A 25,822-nucleotide genomic window follows, 5' to 3' on the forward strand; every position below is an offset into this window, starting at 1 on the left:
TCTGAATGCTTCAGTTTGAATTGTCTGATAATTTGTACACCCCAACCGATTTTAGCACACCTGACAAGGCTGGACAAGGTTTGATACTTTGCATCTGATGGCTCCAATGACTACTGGTTTCCCACAGAAACATTGCATCTCAAGAGTATATTGAGAGTTCTAAGGACAGCCACTGACATAGGAACCTTTATTCTGAAATAGTAAAATCGCTTTTTTGTTCCCAATTACAATCTTCCATATCTTGCTCCCATCAGCCCAAGCTCTTCTGATGCGCTTATAGCATTGAAAAGGTGCTATACTAATAAAATGTATTAAGTTTTAAAAGAATTAGAAGGCTTTGAAAATTGTGCACAAAACTGCAACTACTATCTTTTACTTTCAGTTTCTTTTCCTTCCTATCAAAGCTGACTAATTCATTGGTAGTCTGTGAAAACCATTTTACTAAATACTACAGCAAACTTACCATTGCCATTCATGGTGGTCTATGAGTTTGAATCTTTATATTGTGCTTATTTTAATTAATGTTGGCCACAGGGTAGATGTCTACGCACAGTCATGTTAGATTTGTATCACTTATGAAAAATAATTTGAACAGTCAGTCAAAAAAATTAGATATAAGTCAAAAATGAGAACTGAGTCATTTTAACTATACAAGCATAGCTGTGAACTTACTGTAAATGATCTGGCCAGGGTAGGACAACAAAAAAAATGGTTTCAATTTTACCTGTCTATTGACCATTCTCCTAAAAATTTTAAAGATAATCCAGGTATATCCTAGCAACTAAAGATAAGTTTTTATTTTTCTCTAGGGTAGCCGTCGTTTCTCCTAATGCTGCTCTCCAATGCAGCTCATGTGTGGCAGTATCTTTCCGATTGTGGAGTCATGAACACTGAGAATTACTGAATTAAAAGAAACCTTCAGTTCTTTGACTTAATTCAACATATTTTGTTATTTTCCTGAATGATTTCATGCTGCACCACTGGAGTAATTTGGTAGGCTCATCGTTCATGAGAAGATTCACAATCATTCTATGCTTCTTCTATTTCAAATTATGGCTTTCACTGTGTTTCAGTGACGTCCCAGAACCTTAGAAAATGCTTTGTAGGCCTTTCTAGATTGGTAGATGATTAATTTTTTTTTTCCTAATTTCTTCAAGAATTTCCTTTGATCACAGCATGTGCTGGATGAATCTTTATGCTGGTAAACCGACTGTAATGTTGAGGGTGAAAATATATATATATTTCTATTCAGGGCTGGCTGTAATCAAACTTGACTCTAATTATCTCTTTAATTGAGATGATTTATCTAGGCATCAACTATTTTTTGCACACAGTGCAAGTTAGTGATGGATAACATCATTCACAAGATTTAAACAAAATAAGCATGTATACAGGAATGCCTTATCTAATATTTGATTTTAGTTGAAGAGCGAAAAACATTTAGTGTGTACAATGTTAATATTAATAGAAATAAAGATGGGGGCAAATACTTTAATGGCACTGTATGTCATAATACAAAATGGAACAGAATTGAAAGACAGGTGTATACTTTTCAAACTGTAGACACAACCAGGTAAATAACAAAAGACCTGCATCTAACTCATTATGGTCTATACTTCCTTTTCATCGCTGTTTAATTCATATTAATCTGTTAATGAGTCCTCTTAATCTTGGTTGTGGTCACTGGACAGTAGACAGCATTGGCTGCATGGCAGGACCCAAATTTGGATGAGGTGCCAGTCCTACTTGGTGTCATCAGTATATAATAAATATATCGCAGCTGATTCCTATCCCTTGAAATTTGTGTCCTAACTTAAACACTTTGGCATAGGCTCCATGCTAATTACCAACAAAGTCAGTGATAAAGGATTTATTTGGTAAACTGAGCCTAATATTGCACTTGCTACCAACTGGTATTTTTCAAAATTGCTTCAACACTCATAGCACCCTGTGAAAGTATGTAGACAACAGTTTGCATTCCTTGACTAGATGAGTAACTATTGGTTTTTGGGTGTCTGTTTTGAAAGCAGTAAGTGTGTATAATTAAGTGTTTTATGTTGTAGTAAAGTTTCCATTATTTCCAAATTGTATCCAGTTTGCATTTTTGTGCATCTGTGTCTTTTGTATATTTTAAATTTTGGACTTTTTCCACAAGTGTCTTGCTAGTGGGCTATATGCACATTCTCTTCCAGATTGTACATCAGCTAGCTGCTGCAGTTCTGGTGCTGATATCAAAATCGACTAGCTATGGCGTTTTCACCTGACCGCTTCAAGATGTGCCTAGACTTGCGGTAAACGACACAAGTCACAGTATTCGAACATTATGCCAAATGTCAGAAGCTTAAAAGGAGAATGTTTCAAACTATATCCACAATCATTAAGGTAAGAACCGGACATATTAAAAACTTGTGTCTATTATGAACTTACATGGGACAAATATGTGATTACATTAGGCTTCTTTATAAAAAAAAAAAAAAAAACTATTTCAATAATTAGTCATTAAAGTTTATTCAGGGCCAGGTGAATATGTATATAAGGTTCATACATAATAACATGAGTCTGCTGGACATCTTACATTGTAAAAAAGCGAATGTCTCTGTCTGAGCCAGCAAAACGGTGAATGCAAACCACTGCTTCATCGTAAGCTTCTCAATTTGTTTTCTCACCTGGAAGAGCTCCACTCTGAGAGACATGTTTTCATCAAGTGCTAGGTCGACAACTGCTGGATCTGGAGCCGAAGCATAGTCAGGTCCTCAAGGAATTTATCTTCCTCCTCCTCGTCCTCCTCGCTCAGTGTGTCATCTTCTGTCAGTTTCTTTCTCTTCTCCCAAACCCCCAGTCTTGAAAGTGGAACGGAGAAATGATTCTACTCAAACAACACAGGAACCGCTCCCTTTTTCAAAAGTCTCAGACCCTGGCTTGCAAAAATCTTCTTTTTTAAAATGCCAGCTACAAACTCACTTATGGGGACTAACCATAAAGCTCTCTCTGTGGATAAAGATGATTCATTTAGATCGGGTTTCCGCATCAGAGGGAAATATATGAAAACTAAGTACCTTGTTGTACTTACTGGAAGCTCCACATACAGGTAAAGGTTCACAACAATGTTCAGCTGTACAGCTATATGTACAATGAAACTTAAACTTCTCTTTCAATGACATTATTGCCATTGAACAAAAATCACAAATGCAGTAAAGACAATGGAAGTGACTAAGCTGGTTGAGATTTCACCAGGAAGTACATCAGCACTACTTTATGCATATCAGCTGCTCTATACTTAGAGCTCTTCAGTGCTGTCTACCAATCAAGGCTGTGGGTACTCTTCTCCAAACAGGTTCAAGTTTTCTTTATTGTTCTTCAGTATGCACACTACTGTCATTAATACTAAGCATATCACTCATTTCCACAAACAGGAAAGGGCATAATGCAGAAAATCCTTGACTGCTTCAACAAGCCATACCTTCAGAAACCCCCTTCTCCTTCAACCTGTGGAGCTGTCAATCTTCATTCCAGCATGTTCTAGCCAAAGTGGACTCCAACTTGAGACACTGATATGTGGATTCACTTTGAAAATATTGACCACACCGATAACCCTTTTCTCTTAACTGTCAGTCCACTGGAAGAGGTGAAGGGACCCAGTACATTATACTAGTTTCCAAGAATTGGAGGTTCATATCACTGAGCAATGTGTTCAACTATCACTGTCACTGATCCAACTAATAACAGTTTTTTTACTGCCCTCAAGTTTAACTAAAAAACTTCCTTGACAAGCTGGAAATACTGCTATCCTCTACTCCAGATAATGTTAATCCATTTCTAATACCCGGGGACATGAGCATCCACCTTCTAATTTATCTAGAGTTTATTTCTCTTAAGTGACACAAGCTTCACACCCACTCACAAAATGGGTAAACCTCTGGATCTCATTCTCTCATTAAACTGTACACATACACAAAAACAATTTTTACTCCACTGCATACATCTGATCACTTTTTTATTCAGTTCTCTATGCTCCTTACCTCTTTGCCCACTGCTCTTCCTCCCACAGTGTCCTTTTGCCATCTCTGCTCCCTCCTTCTAACCACTTCTCCTCTCTTGACACCAGGGCTACCAGCAACACCCAGTACTCTCCTTTGTCCTCTCTACACTAGGCCTGTATGTGAAAGACCCTTCCGCTCATGACTTTCTGAAACACTAAGCAGTCTACATACAGAGGTTAAGACAGCTGAAAGGAAATGGAGGACGTCAAAGGCCCAGACTGACCTGGATAAGAATCAATCTCTCCTGTCTTCGTTCTCTTCTGCTGCTACTACCAATGCTAAGTTAATTTTTATTTTTCCAGAATAGGGTTAGCAACACTTTACTCATGGCTTGTTCTCTGCTTTCACTTCTCTCCTCAACCCAAAACCTCCACCTATACTCTCAACCTCCTTGACTGATGACTTTGCAACCTTTTTAAAGGTGGCTGCCATTAGCAGTCAGTTCTCATCATCACCTCCACCCACCCTGCTTCCACCTAAGAATACCACAACATTTTATTCCCCTCTCCACCACTGATGCTTCCAACCTCTTCTCTAGTGGCCCCACTACATGTCCACTTGACCCCATCCCCTCACATTTCCTACAAGCCTTCTCTTTCTCACTAACTTCTGCAATTATACATAACCTGACCATCACACTCAGCACAGGCACTCTTCTTACATTGTTCAAATGGGCCATTATAACTTCTCAAAAAGACCACTCTCAATCCATCCTAAGTTGGTAACTGTAGACCAGTGTCACTCCTCTTCTTTCTATCGAAAGAATGTAATGTGCTGTCTCTAACCAAGTGTCTTCCTTTCTTCTACAGCACACTGCTTGATCTTACTCCTTCAGGATTCAAGAAAGGTTATTCCACCGATATTGCTCTACTTGCTATTGTTGACACGCTACAGCAGGCTAGAGCTACCAACATGTTATCTGTGTTCGTCTTGCTAGATCTCTCCTCTGCCTTTGACAGAGTCAACCACTCAATTCTCCTTGACATTCATGAGATTGCCCCTGGATGGTTTAAGCCCCACCTCTTGGTGTTGATCTTACCATGTGTCCTTGTATGGAGAGACATCAAGGGTGCATCTGGCCCTCTCCTTTTCTCTCTATACATCTCAGTACTAGACTCTATCATCCAGTCCCATATTTTTTTACCCATTGTATGCTGATACACAGCCCTACTTTTTATTCCCTCCATAGGACCACATGATATCAGCTAGAATCCCTGCATGTCTCACTGATATTGCAAGCTGGATGAAGGAATACCATTTCCAGCTGAATCTGACACATCCGTTCTTGTTACGGCAACTCATCCATCCATTCAGCACCCCACATCTGTTCATCTTGTCTCACTCTATTGCTAACATCTGTGACGTCGGTATGCAACTTCAGAGTGGTGATCAATGATCAGCTTTTCTTCATATTGCTACAGTCTCTTGGTCTTGCAAGATTTACTCTGTTCAATGCCTGCAAGATTGGACTATATCTGGCAGAATATGCAACACCATTCCTGATCTAGGCTTTGGTCTTGTCACATTTGGACTACTGCAATTCTCTGCTGGAAGGAACACCTCTATGTGTCACCAAGCCACTGCAGATTTAAAATATAGTGGCATGTTTGGTGTTCAACCAGCTGAAATGAGCATGTTACCCCTCTTTTCAGATTACCACAATTGCTTCCTGTAACAGAATGCATTAAGATCAAATCCTTGATGTTGGCCTAGAAAGTAGTCTGTGGGGTCTGAACCTTATAATATATGGAAACACACCTGAGGTCCTATGCTTCTTGATCACCCAGGTCTGCAGTTTAATGGTATTTGGTGATGGTATCAAATCTCAGTCCAAACTTATGTGTAGGCCCTAGCCGGTGGAACCTCCATCCAAGCTGCAGACTTCATCACTATGTCTAAGAAGTATTTTAAGACGGTTTTGTTTTGTGAATTTCTGTTCAGCTGATATTAATTGGTGAAAACAATTCCTACATTACAAAACCTATTTTGTGCTTTTGTTTTCTATGGCCTTTACTTGTGGTCATCAATTGTGTACCTTTGTCCTATAACACGTTTCTCAAACTTCCCCCAGACTTTCTTTGTTTATTTTCTTTTTTAAGTCGCTAAACGTCTGCTAAACAAATGTAAATGCAAGTCTTGCAGTTCCTCAAAATATGATAAAATGTTTTAAAACCTTATTTTAAACAATTTATTACTTTCATTGCACTTTAAATATAACTATGGAATCATTTATAAAAATGCTTTTTCAAAATTCACATATTAATATAGTATTCCAATACAGTTTTGTATTGTATGGTATGCCTTAATAATAAATTGCAGTGTACAGGTTTTGTTTTCAATGTTCCTTTATAATAATTGCTATTATTCACGAGTTTCTACTGTTAAGGCTAAACAATTATCACAGCAAAATTAATGACTACTATTTAACTATATATATATATATATATATATATATATATATATATATATATATATATATATATTCTTAAGTGGGGGGACTACAATTACATAATGTCATTGTTTCTAACATTTCTGTCTTTTCCATTACCTCCTGATATAGAATACTTTTTAAAAAAATCTTTTGGGAAAACTCACAGAAAATACATACAACTCTATCCTACTGCTTTTCCTTTCTCAAAAGTTGAAACTTTTGTTTCAATTTAAAGCAGTAACATATTGAAGTAGATCTACTATTTCACAATTTCAGAAACCTTGGGAATCACCATTCTGGTCACTGTCTGTACTGAGTCAGCATTTTCTCATTACATCTACATACAGTATAGTATGCAGTGTTTTTGTTTTTATTTTTTAACCTCCCGGTATTCCAGTTTCTTCTCAAAAACTAAAGGTGTATGTGTTAGGTTGACTGGTGAATATAATCTGGCCTAATGTGAAGGAGTGTGGATCTGTGTACTGACACCCCGCCCAGGATGGGGTCCTGCTTTTTGGTTAGCTGGTTTGAAAGCTGGGCCAAAGTTAGCTTCATAAAAGAATTTGCCTTGTCATTTTCGTAACAGTCATATTCAATAATAACAATGACAATACAATCTAATTACATGCGTTATTAGTGAACATAATGTTTTTACTACCATTTTACAATATTATGTGGCTGAAGTTACTTTCATAGATAGCAGATTCAAGTTCAAGCAATGAAAAGATTCATGTGCTGTTGTTAGTTGTTGTTAAATGTGGAGTGTCTTTGGATAGTTGTAGTTCAGATTTCTTAAACGTAATTATTTTCGTAGAAGTACCTTTTCATAGAGATTCAAAAGCTGTGCTGAAGTCTCATGCTAAAATTGTTGTATGCATTGAAACATGATATAAAGTGGTAATTTGCAGATTAATTACAGTGGAGTGAAACAGAAATACTGAGGATGTTTATTGACTGTAGCATTCAGTGTCACTGAGCCATTTTTTTTGTACATATCTATATAAGTTAAGTTGCTTTTAAAATTTTAAGGACATTTCAGGGGTGGGGATCGATCTGTTCTTAACTCAATTCTTCTTTTTGTAAAAACTTGATTGCTTTGTATGGATTGCAATAAGATTAATAAAAATAAATAAATAAATAAATAAATAAATAAAATTTTAAGGACATGAACACCATTTCACTAACCCACTTCAATTTCAAGTTTCAGGAGAAATGATCTGCTGTGCTGGCTAAAGCCAAACCGCCACTGTATTTGTACAGCAGGGGACTGTACCTTGTATGGTGATGAATAAATAATTATTCCAATATTAAATAAATATCATTATTAGCAAATTGAATAAATAAATACAAATCTAATATATTCAGGTGTTGGGTGTTATGAAGAGCTACTCTTTTCCATGGATTCCATTAAGTTTTTTTTTTATCATTTAGTAAGAACAATTTTACAATTCCACCTTCTCCAGGCATAATCAACAGGATGCCATACAGACAGCACAATAACAGAGTTCAATTAAAAATCCATGTGAATATGTTTTCACTCCTAAGATGAAATCCTTATAAGATGAGCCAAGTGTGCATAGTTTTAGATGTCTGCCTACATCAGGGCCACTTAAAATAAAAGTTATGTGCGTGCAATCATATTTAATAAGATATCACTGAATTTGGGATAAATACAGTTTAATATGATCTACAAGAAAGAATAAAACAGTTTAAAATTGTAAACATAAGTAATAAAACTTGAATCAGTTCCCTGCTATCATTAAAAATGAAGCTATGCCTTGGATAATTTCCAGATGCTAGCTTTTACTACTTGAGTGGATCAGAAAATTCTCAAAGGAATAAAAGTGCCTGTAGCAATTTAGTTTCTAGGAATCTTTCTTAACTGAACAAAAATATGTAAATAAAACTATATCTATGCTATAATCTGTCAGTCACAGTCTGCCGAGAGTAATAACTATTACAGGTTTAGGCTATTAATATATTCCTAATTGGCCTGACTAGGCTAGTTAGCTCAGTACAGGGCGGTGAAGACAATCCACATATCAGCAAGTACAATGCAGAATCTTGACTTTATGTCATATTTATAGTAGCTCTAACTATAGAAAGCAAAATGAACAGGTCTAATCATAGGGTCAGAAGAGTTTTGAACCTCTATATTTAATGGGTAAAAATTCAAACAACAGACACATTCCTCTGTGCTAAGTTAAGTGTTAATGGTTGGAGTGGGAGGATTAAATACACTGCACAACTATTTCTTTGAAAAGTTTCGCTTCCTGAAAGTTTTTGCTGATTGTGACAGGTACCTACTGGGTATGCACAAATATAGTTTTGGTTTTACTGCATCACGTAGGAACTTTGAGAAATATACATTTATATGTTTACTGACAATGACATATTTACTCATGTTATGTTTCGCATAAGGTATTCAATTCAACAGAATTAAAAGTGTTTTGCTCCCGATTTTCTTTTGTATTCAATGTCTGATGCATCACGTTGCAGTGGCCAGCAGTAGTCAGCAAGCATTGACGGATTCCAGCTGCTCTGGTATCGATTCTCTATCGTAGCAATATCCTGGTGAAACCTTTTTACCGTGTTCGTCACTGACAGCACCGGGATTTGCAGGGAAGAGGTCCAAGTGTGAGTGGAGGAAATGAATCTTGAGTGACATGTTGTACTTCATTGTCTTGTATGCTTTGAGAAGTTTGTCTACCAGCTGAATGTAGTTTGGGGCTCTGTAATTGCCCAGAAAATTGTCAACGTCTTTGAAGGCTTTCCAGGCAATTTTTTATGGCCCAACTAACAGATCTTCAAACCGCTTGGGGGCCCACAAAAATGCCCTCTTTGATCTTGGCATCAGTTATTCTTGGGAACATCTGTCTTACATAATGAAAACCTTCACCTTCCTTGTTCAGTGTTTTCACAAAACTTTTTATGGAGTGGCCAGTTCTGTTAAGAATAGTGCAACTCTTTGGCACGGCTGTCCCATTCACAGATGAAACAACAGTACTTTGTATAGCCAAGCTGCAGTCCTAGTAACAGAGCAATGACTTTAAGATCTCCACAGATATTCTAGTTGTACCTGCTATACTGGTCGTGCTTCAGCAACAGTTCCATATTCTCATACGTTTCTTTCATGTGTGTTGCAAAGCCAACAGGTACTGAAGGATAAATGTTGCCATTGTGTAGCAGAACAGCTTTCAGGCTTAACATTGACAAATCACTAAAGAGATGCCACTCTTCCAGGTTGTGATCACAACCCAAGGCTGAGAACAATCCTTCAATTTCACAACAGAAATAGAGACTGTCGACTTGTGCAAAAAATTTGTTTATATCATGATGTCGGCCTCGAAACACAGAAATATTTGTACCTGATGACAGCAAACACCATTCCTGCAGTCTCGAACCCAGCAGCTCGGCTTTTGCTTTTGACAGACCCAAATCTCTGACCAAATCATTCAATTCAGACAGTGTTATCAGATGTGGATCGCCTGATGAGCACGGTTAAAAATCCAGGTGAATGTCACTGTCAGTACCATGCATTGTAGTTTCTTCATCTGGTTCATCTAAGGTCCAATCCTCTGGTGGTTTTAGAATTGGAAGACTGTCGTCATGTGGCACAGGTCTCAATGCTAAAGGCAGATTAGGATATTCAATTGACTTCTTGTTTTTGACAGAGAAACTAGACACATTAGTCAAACAGAAGTAACAGTCTGTCACATGGTCTTTCTGTTCTCGCCATATCATTGGAACAGCAAATGGCATCGTCTTTTGAGTGCCTCTGAGCCAGGGTCTTAGACTGCCAGCACATGTCGCACAGCAAATGTGAGGCACCCATTCCTTGTCTTGATCACCAATTTTGCAGCCGAAATACAGACAGTACGCTTTCTTCACAAGAGCTGTCATCCAACGTCTCTGAGGCACAAGTGTATATTCGCCATAGACATAGCAGAATGTATCGCAGCTGTTACATGACATTGACGAGACATATCGTCCGATACCAAAATGTCTATAGCATAAAGCTTAATTACTGTTATATTGCTACAGATACTATACCTTACTATACTGATACTATAAATACACACTGACTATCTATATTAAACAAATGAGCAGGATCGGTGTATGCAAGCCACCTTTATAGCACGCTGAGAAAGCGTCAAGCTCGTTCAGACTTTCCCAGGCATGCCCAGGACAACAACTTCCACAACACAGCTTCCAATCTGGCCTGATTCCATTCCTGGACACGGCCAAGCTGCACAAACCATTGTTGATAAGTCACTTACGGGAGTGAAAATGTTTGGATACAAATATAAGAAAAAATCAAGACAAAACTGAAGATTTCTCTGAAACGGTACGATGGGTACATTTTGATGTGATATTCGTGATCAGCACCCAAAAATCTTTAAGAAACACCCAACAGTGTTCAAGAAGCAAAAACTTTTTTGTGTAGTGATATTTTACTTATGAATTTTAAATGCATATATTACACTGTACAATACAACCAAATAATTAATATAGGTTTTACTTCACCTTTATATTATAGCTAAAACCTACAGAAAGAGAAAGTGACATATAATTTCCCATTACAATTTCCACATCCTGGTGTTACCCCAAACTTATGAAGTCTAATGGAAGAACAAGTGAGATTCATCATTAATAAGAAGACACAGAAGACAAATACATTCAGACTGTAAAATAAGGAATGTGATTCTCAAACTACAACATCAGGCCTATACCACAGAATCATCTGATTCTATGTTGAATGCACATGGTACGGAGAGAACAGAAATTTTTCTAAAATAGAAATGCACATACTTAAACAACTGCTATGGGTCAATAAAAATGTTTATTCTGATTAGATTGTTCTACTATACAAACTCCAGATTATTGTGACAGTACAATACAGCAAAACTTGTGGGCTCAGACAATGGAGGGATGGAAGATTTTTTTTCCCAGCATTCACTGTATATTTGATATTTGCACTGCAGTTTTGTCATTATTTTATATTAATGTCATACAATCTAAAGTTGATTCTACTCTTTTATCCAAAGCTGAAATTATTATGAATCTGTAATCTTCTTTAATTTTACTTGACTTCTCACTACAACTGTCTTAGGGAAAGTTTTCCAGTGTTGATCTCAGCTTCAGTTTTACATTGTTCTTTGAACTTCTAATTTTGACAATCGATCATGCTTTCCTTGACCTTAGCACTGTTTTCGACAACCTTTTAGGATTCTATCAAATAATAAGGTGAAAAACTTTCACTCGGTTCCCAGTCAGTTTTATCACAGTGCTATCACCATGACCGTAAAAGGCTAATGTGGAATGGTTTAAACAGGAAATTGCCTAACTGTGCTGCACAGATGGAAGACTAGGTTATTGTATTGAAAACCACAGTTGAAAACAACCAGGAGATCAGGGTTAAGAAAAGCAATAATCTTAAAACAGGTACAAAATAGGAGTTAAAATTAAAAATACTGAAACAAAAATCAGACTTAGTAGATCTTAATCAAAACTTCAAAAGCCAAAAAACAATGATTAGTGAATTTGTTTAGTAACATGTCAATATAAGTATCCAGTTATTACTATGCCATCAACTTTTATAGATGGGGGTGCTATACAATATAACATGTGACCCCTGGTCATATGACCAGCAGTGTCCAAACAATATGGCCAAATCCTTGCAAAAATCTCACAAAATGACAGCAGAACAGAAAAATATTTAAATTTGTTACAAGAAAAACAAAATCAAAAATATTAACTTCTAGTCAATATAGAATCAAGGCAAGCAAGAGCCAAATGATGTACATCTAGTGAAACCACCCTACCATTACCCTTTAAATTTATTTTCATATTATTCATAGTATACAGAGAGCAAGAAACATCAAATAATTACTGGAAATGGAGCTGAATAAATACTGCTTATAGCTGCTACTGTATCAGGCAGCATTTAGGCATTACCATGAAGCCTTTAATCTAAACAAATCATATAGTTTATCATAATATTTTCAACCTCATAACCTTTAAAAGGGAGGAAATTATGAGTTTCATGCTCTGTACACCCAAGATCTGCTTATGCTTATAGGGAAAGAAAAAAAGTAAAAGTAGATATTAGAAGGATAATGACAAAGTGTCTAGAAGAATTTTACTTGGGCTGTCAGATAATGGTACACCAATTTAAGAGCTTACGTTTACTGCAAAAATGATAATGAATTCAAAATATTACTCCCATTACATTTTCAAGATTTCCTCCAACAAAAATAGTTTAAAAGTTTAATAATTTTAAAAATCAATTAATGTAAGTTGCTTCTAAGATACATTTTGCAGATATGAGCCCCCCGTCACAGGTTACATTGCTTATATACAAAAAGAAGATGTTTGTACTGTTACCTTGTTCCACATTTTCCACTGTGCCATATTGCGCTAAAAGCCCATCCAACACCTACAATAACCAAAAAAAAAAAATGTTAAAACACCTTGTGTATAATTTCTGGAGTGAACTTTTTTTATTTTTTGTTTGGTTTATATCATCTGGAACAGGTACTCTAAAAACCCATTTGCTGCACATTGCAATCTCAAAGTAAGTGGTCCTCTGATCAAGTCCTGGCTAACCTCTGTGGCCAACAGACATTTTCCACTCAATTGTGGAATATTTTTGAATAAAGACTTCATTAAAATTAATTGTATAAATTACGTATCAACTTCCTGTCACTTGACATTTGATCTTGGGTTTTTAACTCATTGACTGCAACATGTAAATCAATTTTTTTTTTCTTTGGTTATATTCTTGAATAAAAGTGCACATTTTTACTTGATATTTGGACTAAAGTCTTCACACATTATACACTTCACGACATTATCAGTATAACATGGAAAAAGTTTCTGCTTTAGGTGTATGTTCGGCATTTCTTGCCTCACATTTCCTTTCATCCAACACTTACCCAGATCTTTGTAGACATGGAACACACATAAAATGCATGTATTCCAAATACATTTATTTACCCTATACAACTCCAGGCACCTCACATGCGGATAAGGAGCCTTGGCTTGAGCTGGGAGAGTTGAGTTCCGTCAAGGAAGGATGGGACAGCAGGCTGCTTGCGCTGATCAACAAATTACAACACACACTAAAGATTTTGATGGAGAGGTGCGACGGGATTTAAGGTGGACTGGGATTATGAGTTTTTTTTGTAGGTTTCAGAAATTATAGTGTTAATAAATCTAATATAAATAATTATTAGACTAAATAAAGCCCTGTGAAGAAATTTAAAAATTAATAAATAAATAAAAAAAACACATGGATACAGCATATACAACAGCAATCTATAATTTTGTATATTAAATTTTGTATATTTAAAATGATGTCCCAAAACAATGACCAAAGTAGTTCTGAAGAGTAGAACAATAGCATTTATTTATTTTATGTATAGTGCAACCTAGCAATCATTACCCAGAAAAAAGGAAAAGACACAAAAATACCTTAATTATACATATCACACTTACAGTCTTAAGTTGTCAGTGGTAAAGATCAAACAAGCAAATGTCCGTGAACTTTGCTGAACTACACAAAATGTATTGAAGCCAACAAGGAAGGAGCAACTGAACTAGTTTTTAGTGGACTATAATGGCGCAGTGGTCTTTAAAGAGTCCCTGAGATGTAGGAAAAAGTTTGCCAACAATGCTAGACTGATTATTGTGTCCAAATATGTGATCAGAGCTGCAAGGCAGAAGGGACAACCAATGCTCCACCCAGTCTGAAACAAGAAAAGGCGCAGACAGAATAAATACCACAAATTAAATGTAACTCATTGGGCAATGAGAGTGCCAGTCTTGGGGCACCCATTAGCCACTCCCCAAAGCAGTGGCGTGGGACTAGTCTTTCCATTGAGTCAGAGCTCCGGGCACAACTGTAATGTCTTTTACGTTTTACCATGTATCGGTGCAGAAGCTGTGCACTTTCTTCTTCCATCAATAATAAACAGCAGCCTTGTACATAACAATAAATATTTTGTTTTTATCATTTCAAAGCATGTTGCATATTTTCTGATGGGGTGAGGGGTAAGCACCTTCATCCACTTTAAGGCATCTTTGTTTTTAGACACCTTAATCCATATTTTTAATTTTGCTTAAAAATAAAGGAAATGATTAAATATTTACAAATGGATTATTTTTTCCAAATTAGAAAGGCTGTAAAATATACAAAGATGACTATACCTATGTTGAGTGAAGTGCTCTGATAAACAAACAGGGCACACCTCAGCAGAATGTCAATGTACATGCAGTCCTTCAACTTATATATCTGTATATTTTCCGCTTTAACTCATCCTAAATCAATTTATTGAAATGCAGGGAGTATCTCATGCTGGGCAGAGATTATACACTGTTACAAGCAATATCATGCATAATACTAAAAACCTCACAGTTTTATTATTTGCATTATACAATGATTCAATGTTTCTCTAACACTATAGGTGTTAGTACAACACTTTAAACAATACAGTCATCTATCCTGCACATCTACTATATAATTAAATAAGAAGGTTGGTTTATCCACAACACTTTAAACAATACAGTCATCTATCTTGCACATCTACTATATAATTAAATAAGAAGGTTGGTTTATCCAATCCTTCTGAGCAAAATATGACCAAACTTCACATTTAACTGGTATAAGGCAGCACTACATTAGATTTGTGGTTAAGTTTTTGACTGTTGGAAAAGCCATTGCAAAACAAGGTGACTCTCTCAGCAATGCCTCATACACCTATTTTCCTTTGAAGGGTAGATTTAGTATTTTTCATGTCAATGTTATTTTACTAAAAGTATCTGAATGCCTATCAAATAGCCTTGATGTCACAATTACTCCTAAACAATTAACAACTGCATTTATTGTAGTTGCCTTTACATCACTAGTAGAATGTAGACTTATCTTGCTCAACTAGAAAAATCCTAAATCACCACCTTTAAGTCAGTGGGTTCTATACTGAAATTGGAAAAAAATCTAATTCTCACTCAGATGATCTGGTCAAAACTTTTTAGAAATATCCCAGGATCTAATCAATAACATTTTAGAATAATCTTCTATATCAGGAAAAAGGATACTCGTCCTTCCTTGTTGCTTCATAAATTTGCTTTTTTGGCAGGTTCTCCTCTCTTTCTTTTGGGTGTGGGATGAATTTTAGTTTTGTTAAGTTTGATTTGATTGTACAGATTGTGATTTGCTTTTAATTAAAATTAATTTTAAAAAGTTACTTTTTTTAAAAAGTTGTTAAGCGTTTTCTATAAATTTCAAAAAACATATAGTCGATTCTCACGTATAATGTAACCTAACAACATAGAATTTCCCAGAAAATAAACAGGATTCATGTCAAAAGAATGCAAATCTCCTCTACATACTTAAGGAACAAGAAATCACAGTAAACCACCATTTCAAAAATGGTCTAAACTAACATTAACAGTATACATGATTTATTACTGTAAACAGATTGATATAGTAAATAGTGGAAAAGCATTTGATTTAGAAAAGCAAAAATGCTTTAGTAATGTGCCTTCATGTTATTTATTGTTTGACTGATTACACAAGCTTTTTCCGTAGCACATTTAGTTAAGAATAAAATGAGACATTTTTAAAAACATTTGATGAATCCAGCATATGACTTTCCCTATGGTAAAGGTGTGACTAAGCAGAAAAATATTTTAGACCAATATTTATTTATGTGAAATGAAATGAAAGAATTGTGTCTTATTGAAAAATGTACAAATGTGCTCACATAGGACACACTCTGAAAATGGTCAAATTACGCTTAAGATGGAATTTTGTCCTTAGCACAATAGTGCTTCTGTAGCATATGTATTTGTCTCTGTGGAAAAAAAAATCTATTGAATATACTTATGCTATTGTAAGGGTTGGCAGGCAGCCCAACCCGGCCAGGACTCCCACAAAATAAAAGGATGGGGGAAGGCAGCTTCTTCAGGGCACTGTCTTCACCACAATGCTAGACTGCATCTCCATTGGGTTGCAGCGGTGCCCTGGATTCCCCACAGGGCATCATGGGACTTACAAGTTCTTTACCTTAGCCGTGTTGGGTGACGTGGGTGCCACCAGGTGGTGCTGCAAGGACTGAGGAGCCCTATGGCATGGGGTTTCCTTCTCACCCAGAAGTGCTTACTGACCATGTGGGTGGAAAAACAGAAGCAATTCCGGACTGGCCAACATTAAAGGAGATGCCTGTCTCACAGAGACAAGCCAAAGTTGGGAGGAGGTAGACAAAGCTTGTAAGGAGACGTGAAGGAGGCAGCAACCAAGAGAAGATGAAGAGAAGATAAAGTGTTGTCTAATCGTGTTCATGCATAATTGTGGCTGTGGTGGGAAACACTTTGGGGAAGAGTTTACCATAATAAAAGACTCTTTGTCCTTTTCATTTGTGTCCGTGCTTGTGTTGGGTGTTTGGGGGGCTGGAGTGTCCCCTACTGTCCACTATATATATATATATATATACTAGCAGAATACCCGCGCTTCGCAGCGGAGAAGTAGTGTGTTAAAGAAGGTACGAAAAAGAAAAGGAAAAATGTTTAAAATAACGTAACATGATTGTTAATGTAATTGTTTTGTCATTCATATGAGTGTTGTTCTCATATCTATCTATCTATATATATCTATATATATATATCTATATATATCTATATATATCTATATATATATATATACCCACGCTTGGCAGCGGAGAAGTAGTGTGTTAAAGAAGTTATGAAAAGAAAAGGAAACATTTTAAAAATAATGTAACATGATTGTCAAAGTAATTGTTTTGTGTATTTGGCGGCAGCGTCACAAAGTTATTTTCGTCTAGCTGCATCAGAAAATGTACCACGACGTCTGACACGCCTCCTTTTTACTGTTTTCTCACAGCTTGGATTGCTGCTGTCATATATATATATATACACACACACACACACACACACACACACACACACACACATACATATATATATATACACACATATATATACACATACATATCTTCATATCTACATATCTATATACATATCTACATATACACATATATATATACATACCTATCTACATCATATATACACACACACAAATTATATATATGTATGTATGTATGTATGCATGCATATGTATGTATGTGTGTGTGTGTGTGTATATATATATATATACACATACATACATATATAGACACATACATATACTTGTGTGTATAGCTTTTATATATGTGTGTGTATAGCTTTGGTCACTGAGTGCAACTGAGAAATAATAAAATATAGTCTATAAGTTATTAAACAGTAAAACATTAACGTTTTAAGAAGTACAGGTACATTGAGCACTACTGGAGTGGTTGCGGGTAAACTACATTTTAAAGACTTTGTAACACAACAGGTAAGTAACTAACAGCAGCTAAAATGTATATGGATCATCTCTCGGTTGTAGATCCCTTTTGAAAGGCGCTACACGACGGCTGTGGTATAGAAATTACATTTTCTATGTGAACGTTCAAATTTATGCCTCTGGTAATGTGCCTTACCGGCATTTAAAGAAAATTAGTTTTGTGTCCTCTGCAGTGTTAAGCGAGAAAGGCTTTGGTTTGGGATCAAAGGAAAAAAGGTGTAAAGAAAGGAAAGTTGCCTTTTTCTTTTATATAGTATAGAGATGTGTTCGCTGGCGTTATGATCGGCTTTTGGGGACAGTCGCGGTGGGTCTTGTGTAGACTGGTGAGACGTCCCTGCCATTAATCGGCTGTGATGGCGCGTGCAAAAGAAAGTGTGAATTGCCTTAATATTATTTTGCCGTGGTGTAGAAAAGGGGTCCCGTGTTTGCACTTGTCTGGGCTATAGCGCAGGGGAGGATGAAAAAATTAAAAGTGCTCACTTTGACTTAAGGCAGAAGCACAGTCAGCGTCTCAAAGGCGGCACAGCTATGCTGCGCGCTGGCTGCTCGACTTTTGCTGGGCAGGAGACACAGTTTTGCAGACTCGTTCATGATATCAAAAGTCTCAGCGATCTTTGGAGGTCATTCATATATTATATGATATATATATATATCAAAATACCAGCGCCTGCGGAGTAGTGTGTTAAAGAAGTAATGAAAAGAAAAGGAAACATTTTAATAATAGCGTACCATGATTGACATTGTCATGAGTGTTGCTGTCATATATATGCCTGCCTAAATAAGTCACCCTCGCTTTGCTCTTACTTTTTACCGTTCATTTAATCATGGCTAGTGGCGGAAAAATTATAAAATGGAAGGAGGATGGCTTTACCAAAACAATTATTGATGGCGAATCGATTATTTATAAAGCTTGAATTGGTGATCTGTTTTTCTGTGTTAACCTCATATTTTTCATACTTCTTCTCAAACTAAGGTGGTGCGAGGGTAAAATGAATTGGGATGCGCTGATCAATGTAATCTGCTTGTAATGCAAAGTGTGATTAAATGCATTATTTTTTAACGCGTTATGGAGCACATGCATCGAAGCTTCTCAGCTGTGCTTGTGCTAAGAAAAGGAAAGTTTTAAAAATAACGTAACACGATTGTCAATGTGACCTTTTGTAAGTAGTGCCTGGAGGATTCAGTGTGTAGAAACTCTAGAGACAGCGTGTGTATTAACTTGTGGATTTTTCTGTGAGTATTTGGTGGCAGTCTGACAAAGTTGCTTGAAGACGGCGTTAGCGTGAGCTCAGCTCAGAGCGAAATTAGATGAATGGGAGGGTGATGATGGCGTGACTCCCCACCGCCTTAACTGTCAATCCCCACAAACACAGTCTCGGAATTTGCATTAGCACACCCCTTCACCTACAATTTTAACTTAGTTACAAAGTGATCAAAACTCTCGTTTATATCCTGCGTCCTCTCATTAAACTTGTATCCCGCATTACCTGTGGGCATGTGAAACGCCAGCGTAGCCTGTCTATGAACTTAATTTAAAGTTTAGGTTTACACCTTGCTTTCTTTTGAGGTAGCATCACTCATGAATATGGTAGTATATGTCACTCGCCGCTTCTTATTGTTTAGCTGCCTTCTCAATTATATAATGCATGTTTTCTTAAGCGCTTTTTGGAGGTCTTCCTGGTTTTCTATGTACTGCGTTGACAGTCAGTTCACGTGATTACGTGGGAGGCGTGATGATGTCACCGAAACTCCGCCCCCGTCATTCCAGCTCAACTCCATTACAGATAATGGAGAAAATACCTTCCAGTTATGACCATTAGGCTAGAATTTGAAATGAAACCTGTCCAACTTTTGTAAGTAAGCTGTAAGGAATGAGCCTGCCAAATTTCAGCCTTCTACCTACACGGGAAGTTGGAGAATTAGTGATGAGTGAGTGAGTGAGTGAGGGCTTTGCCTTTTATTAGTATATATATATATATATATATATATATATATATATATATATATATATATATATATATATATACACACAGTAATCCTCGCTATATCAGCCGACTTTCGCGTTTCACTCTATCATGGATTTTAAATGTAAGCACATCTAAATATATATCACAGATTTTTCGCTGGTTCGCGGATTTCTGCAGACAGTGGGTCTTTTAATTTATGCTACACGCTTCCTCAGTTTGTTTGCCCTGTTGATTTCATACAAGGGGCGCTATTGGCGGATGGCTTAGAAGCTACCCAATCAGAGCATGTATTACATATTAACTAAAACTCCTCAATGCTATAAGATATGCATCCAGCGAGCTTGATTGTTTGCTTGTCTCTGCCTCTCTCTCACCCTTTCTGACATTCTCTGCCTGGCGGAGGGCTGTTTGCACAGAGGCTGTTTGCTTAAAGGATACTGACGCTCCTCTAAAAACATGCCGCTTTATTGCGGTGCTCGGCATATTTAAAAGCACACGTATTGATTTTTTGATTGTTGCTTTAATCTCTCTCTCTCTCTGATGTTCTCTGTGCCTGACGGAGGAGATGTGAGCAGAGGGGCTGTTTGCACAGAGGCTGTTTGCTTAGAAGATACTAACGCTCCTCTAAAAAATGCCGCGGCAAACTTAAAAGCACAAGTATTGATTTTTTGATTGTTTGCTTTTCTTTGGGAGCGCTCTCTCTCCCTCTGAAATTCTCTGCTCCTGAAGAAAAGAAGATCTATTTGCATTATTTTAATTGTGAGAAAGAACTGTCATCTCTGTCTTGTCATGGAGGACAGTTTAAACTTTTGACTAAGGGGTGTTATTTCATATCTAATAATGTTTACAGTGTGGGAGAGTTTATAAGGGCTTAAAATATATAAAAATAACTACACAAACATATGGTTTCTACTTCATGATTTTAGTCTATCGGGGGTTCTGGAACAACCCCTTGATCGAGGAGGATTACTGTATATATATATATATATATATATATATATATATATATATATATATATATATATATATATATATACTGTATATATACATACAGTATTAATTTTGTATGCATTGTAAATTAGAACTTCTGATAGCTCTTTTTCATGTGAGGTTAAAGAGAAGAGTATGAGACATGCTAGAAGTGATATGTTTCTGCTAAGGAATCTAGAAAATTGCATACAAAATTCTAAATTTGCATATCAGAATGAAAAAGTCATGTCCCTCTTTGACTTTTATGCAATACCCAATTGTGCCAGAGGACGGCTCTCTTGTATCAGAGATACGGTGTGTCTGTAGTCAAATGAATTCAACTTGTTTAACTTGTTTTTTTTTTATAATTTTATTGTCTTTTCTTTCCACCTAATATTCTTCTGCAACACTGAAATATAAAATGTATCTACAAATGTGTACACAAGACAGAAACAGGGGGAAATGAAAATGAAAATATTACCACTTTCATTCTACAATTTATTAGTGGGGAAGTGGGACTCTTTGTTAATACTTTTCATTTTGAAGAAGGGCATATAATTGGTGCTGAAATACATGTTGCACCATGTACTACTGAGGCTGAACAGCTTCATCAGATGTTGTAATTATTAATAGCCAGCAAGATGACTATTTTGAAGTTTATTAGGTTAGTATATATATAAAATTGAAAATACAATGTCCAAACATAACTTTTGGAGAGCTTGTTTGCGGAATTCGATATTCTGATTGCAGACTTTGCATTGTCTTACTGAGCAAGTATGGCAAGGTAACTGTAAACTGATCCAGATCCAGAACCAGTTAAAATTCTAAAACTGATTGTTTCAGACAAAACTTGAACGCAGCTTATTTCATATATTGCATATGCTTACTCAATTAAAATTATAGAAATTGTTTGGATACAGCTGCCAGTTTAATCAGGTTTCAAAATCAATTTTTTGGGTAATTTGTGTATGAGACATAAATGAAAGCAAAAAAGATCAGAACTATATCTATGGCCTAAGAAGAAACTCCATACAACAGCTTTGTGGGCACCGTAATCAAAACAAGGAGCTATAAACCTGAAATATAGTGTGTAATGGCATAATGCTTATCATAAAGTAGGAATTATGAGATGGTTTCTTTCTGTTTTGACATCTTTGAAAATAAAGTGAGCCAATCGATGGCTGTGTTTGAAAGATTATAATGCAAGCATGTCAACAATATCATGGCATGTTCCTCTGTTGTGCAATATGGACAACCACAAATCCATGAGAGTGCCATTTCCCATCACTGATGCAAGGTGTATTGGCTCTCTTTAGTATGGTATGAAAGGGCTTAACAAAAAGACTAGCAACTTCTAGATGTTCAGATAACAGTGTATACAGAGGTAGAAGCCATGGCCAAGAGTTCAGTGATGTAATCAATCTGACACTGTGATGGGGTGTACCTCTTAAGCAATGCACAAGGAATAGTCAAACTTTTATTTTCATTTTTTAATCTGGAAAGTATGAATTTTGAAATTAATAAGAGAACACTTCTATGCTACAGTTTGTATATCTGGAGCAGATTTGTAATGGTCATTCAGTGCTAGCAACCTACTCCACCAAGGAACACAAAGCATCAGGAATAGAGTGATTTTCCTCTGCATGTTTTTGAGGCATTTCATTCATTTTCTCATTTGACTAATCCAATTCAGAATACTGGCAAGCAAGAACTTGCTCTGGCAGGATCTTTGCACAACTCTAAATAAAAAAACAAATTTATTTCTGTCTTATACTGAGTCAGCCTTAACCTCACAAGCTACATCCCACACTCTACATGGTTGTGGTTGTACACATGATTTTTGTTATTTGGGTGCTTTCTCAATATATGGTCCATTATATGGTATATTTGATTAAATGTTTTACATATTTATAATGAATACAGAAATTAAATGACTCCACCAGTATTGAATAAATGTGGTATGATCACTGCCAATGATAAATGACATAAAAGGCGTTGGTGCCCTCGGCATCCCAGAGATTTGCTTGTTAGCTTAACACTCTTGAAATCCACTTAAATCTAATTCAGGTTTGTGGGAGCAAGGCATGTCCCGCAGCATTATCCACAAGGCAGGAACAAGCAAAGATGAAGCATCAGGAAAAGGTCTAATTAAACACATACTTACACCTACATGGTCCTAATTTAGACTGATAAATCAACCTAACCTACAGTCTTCCTTGAGAGAAGATGTGGCAAAAAAAACATGAGTACCCAGAGAAAAATCACACACAAACATGGGGACAATGTCATACACAAGCAACCAGGTTTGGGATTCAAAATTAGGATAGCAACTGTGAAGCAGTAGGACTAACCACTGCACTAGCCTGTCTTCTAGTACCACCGTTAATATGAAAGTACCATCATTTTCTACCTTAACAGTTATGGCAAACTCCACATGCTGAAATAATTTACTGAATATCGGCCCTAAATAATATGGCAGGGTATGGCCTAGTAATAAAAGAAACTTATAGACACAAGATATGAATCAGAAGAAAAGTGAAAGATATGCTTACCTCCCATTGTAGATGAGGAGGAATGTTCCGGATTTGAATCTTTCGACTCCTGCAAAATAAAACAAAAGGATTATTTAAGGAAGGAAGCCTAGGGATAATCAAAGGAAAACACAAGACAAAAATGCTGAAGAAGCCCCTTGTTTAAAAATCAACTAGGTTTGATATATATAAATAAATAACCAGGGGAGGTATAGTACAGTTCAATTAGCTTATAAAATGCTTTGAATATTTAAAAAAAATGTTCACATTATTTCGGGCACACTTCTACTTCAATTACCTTATGTATTCATTTTTATTATTCCACAGCATGTAAAGAAATACACCTGAAAATACTCCTATGAGTTAGTACCGCAGCCAGGTCCATGGATTAATATTCCATTTGTGCAGGGGATCTCAAATGGTTTAAGATAGCAGGAAATTTGGGCACCATCAAAGTGGCATGGGCCAGCGTAACATTCTGCAAACTCTAGTAAAAAGAAAGGCCTACCCTTGCAGTTTAGCACTTCAATGTTGCTCTCATACAAAATCTGTGGACTGATAGGTTCCTGGCAAAAGAAATCCTTTGCATGATTCACTCATGCTGTCAATTTTTCTTGTAATAAGCTTTATCTATTTTCACCAGCAGAGGGCATCTTGGACTTCAAATGATATAAATGTGTCTGAAGGAAATATGATTTTTGGCATTGCGGATGGTCATGTTAATTACTCAAAATTAAGTAGAATCAATCAGATCTCATTTTAATGCAATGTTTGTTCTAAAGGCAGTTATAAGCAACACTTTGATTAAAAAATGTTTTTTAAAAATAGAAATGATAGATATTCTATTAATCAGTAGCTGGCATGTGTGATATATGCTGCTCAACTTACAAAAGAATTCAGATACTCAGTAACAGTAGTAGTAGCAGTATTGTCACTTGTATAAGGTATGGTGAAATCTATTCTTGAACGTCTGACAAACATGTAACATGTTGCCACTCTCAGATATCATAAACAAAAATGTATTAACATGCAGAATTTCACATTATTTATTAGAATTTACAAATTAGCTTACAATTACACTTTAAAACAGACCTTAGACCACAATGCAATGCATTATTACATAATTTTTTGGTACAATCCTTATTAAAAACTGATATGTGATTTCATTAATGTTTACTTAATGCTGTACATATATTAGCAGAAGTGAAAACAATATAATGCCATGCCTTCATCAGTCTTAAGTCTCAGCAGAATTTACACTTTGTTCACTGCCTATTTGCACTCCAGAGTTATAATGTCATGGCAGCCCTGCATCTGAGGTGACTGTTGCCCAATATTCAGCTAATGGGTGTAATATTCAGAGTGGAAAAACTTTATTCATTCACAATCAAAGTAGTGGTTTGAGGCTTTAATAAAACATTCTGAATGATGAATACTATGAATTGACATTACACATAATGGATTTTATCCGTTTTCATTCTTTTTTAAAACTGTGTTTCTAGTACACGTAGTTTACTTATATAATACATTACTTTCTACTGCTGTGAGATCTCAGAAGCTTCTTTCATATATAACACCCAGATAAGTAACTTGATTGGCGATGACAGGCACATTTTGATGCAGTGCTGTTGTGAATATCAAAGTGTTGGATCACAACATGATACTCCACACAAAACTCCCATATTTATGTAGATGTATAGTGCCATACATCATGTGTGACATTGGTACCCTTATGGTCACCTACACTGTGGTTAAGGACTTTTTCGTTTATTTTTAGAGATTACTGAAAAAGTATCAAGAAAAGATTTTGCTTCCACTCTGTATCAGTAAACTGCATAAGCATATCTCTCACCTATTGATGCGCTTTCATTCACTAGTAACAATGACAAGGTAAAACTGTCAATGTAGTATGCATCCTTCTGTCTGATTTTATCTAAGTAGTTGAAATACAAAGGATTTACACACGTCATTATCTGGTGGGATGGGAGGTAGGGTATGTGATCATTAAAAGAATTATAGGATGCATTTGATAGATGCTATCTACTGTACCTGTGCATTTGAATATTTTTGTGTTCTTTATTCACTGAAGATAAAAAATAAAGGTAATGCATGATATGGGAATCACATTGGCACAAACACAAGACAGACATGGCATTTCAGGTTGAATTTTTTTTATTTTAGGTAATGAAATGAAGTGAGAAGTGAGCCAATAATATGTCACAACTCTACAAATTCAAGCAACAAATGTGTCTCTCTGAATTTTCTTGTATGGGAACTATCACTGAGTAAGATGTTCACATGAACATCCTCATTTGAAATCTTGTATTTCTCATGTTTCCTATATTGTGAATGCTTCAAAAGCTGTAATGGAAAAAGGCTGACTGTATGTTGATGTCCATTCTTCAAACCATGGACTCCGTGGTCCATGTGTGTGGTGTGTACTATGCCGCTCAAAATGCAGTTACTCCTCCTTATAAACA

At 36.2% G+C, this 25,822-nt stretch overlaps 1 protein-coding gene across 2 annotated transcripts in view; it reads right to left on the minus strand.

Moving 5' to 3' along the window:
* Nucleotides 1-25,822, minus strand: part of igf2bp2a (insulin-like growth factor 2 mRNA binding protein 2a) — a 273,454-nt gene that overhangs the window by 68,030 nt on the left and 179,602 nt on the right. For both annotated transcript variants that reach the window (XM_039756346.1, XM_039756345.1), the window contains exons 3-4: nt 23,364-23,412; nt 12,859-12,910 (exon numbers count right to left, since the gene is read on the minus strand). In XM_039756346.1, coding sequence (XP_039612280.1) covers nt 12,859-12,910; nt 23,364-23,412 — 101 coding nt within the window. The remainder of the gene's footprint in view (nt 1-12,858; nt 12,911-23,363; nt 23,413-25,822) is intronic.

Source organism: Polypterus senegalus, chromosome 6, assembly GCF_016835505.1.
Source record: "Polypterus senegalus isolate Bchr_013 chromosome 6, ASM1683550v1, whole genome shotgun sequence".
NCBI classification, from domain to species: Eukaryota; Metazoa; Chordata; class Cladistia; order Polypteriformes; family Polypteridae; genus Polypterus; species Polypterus senegalus.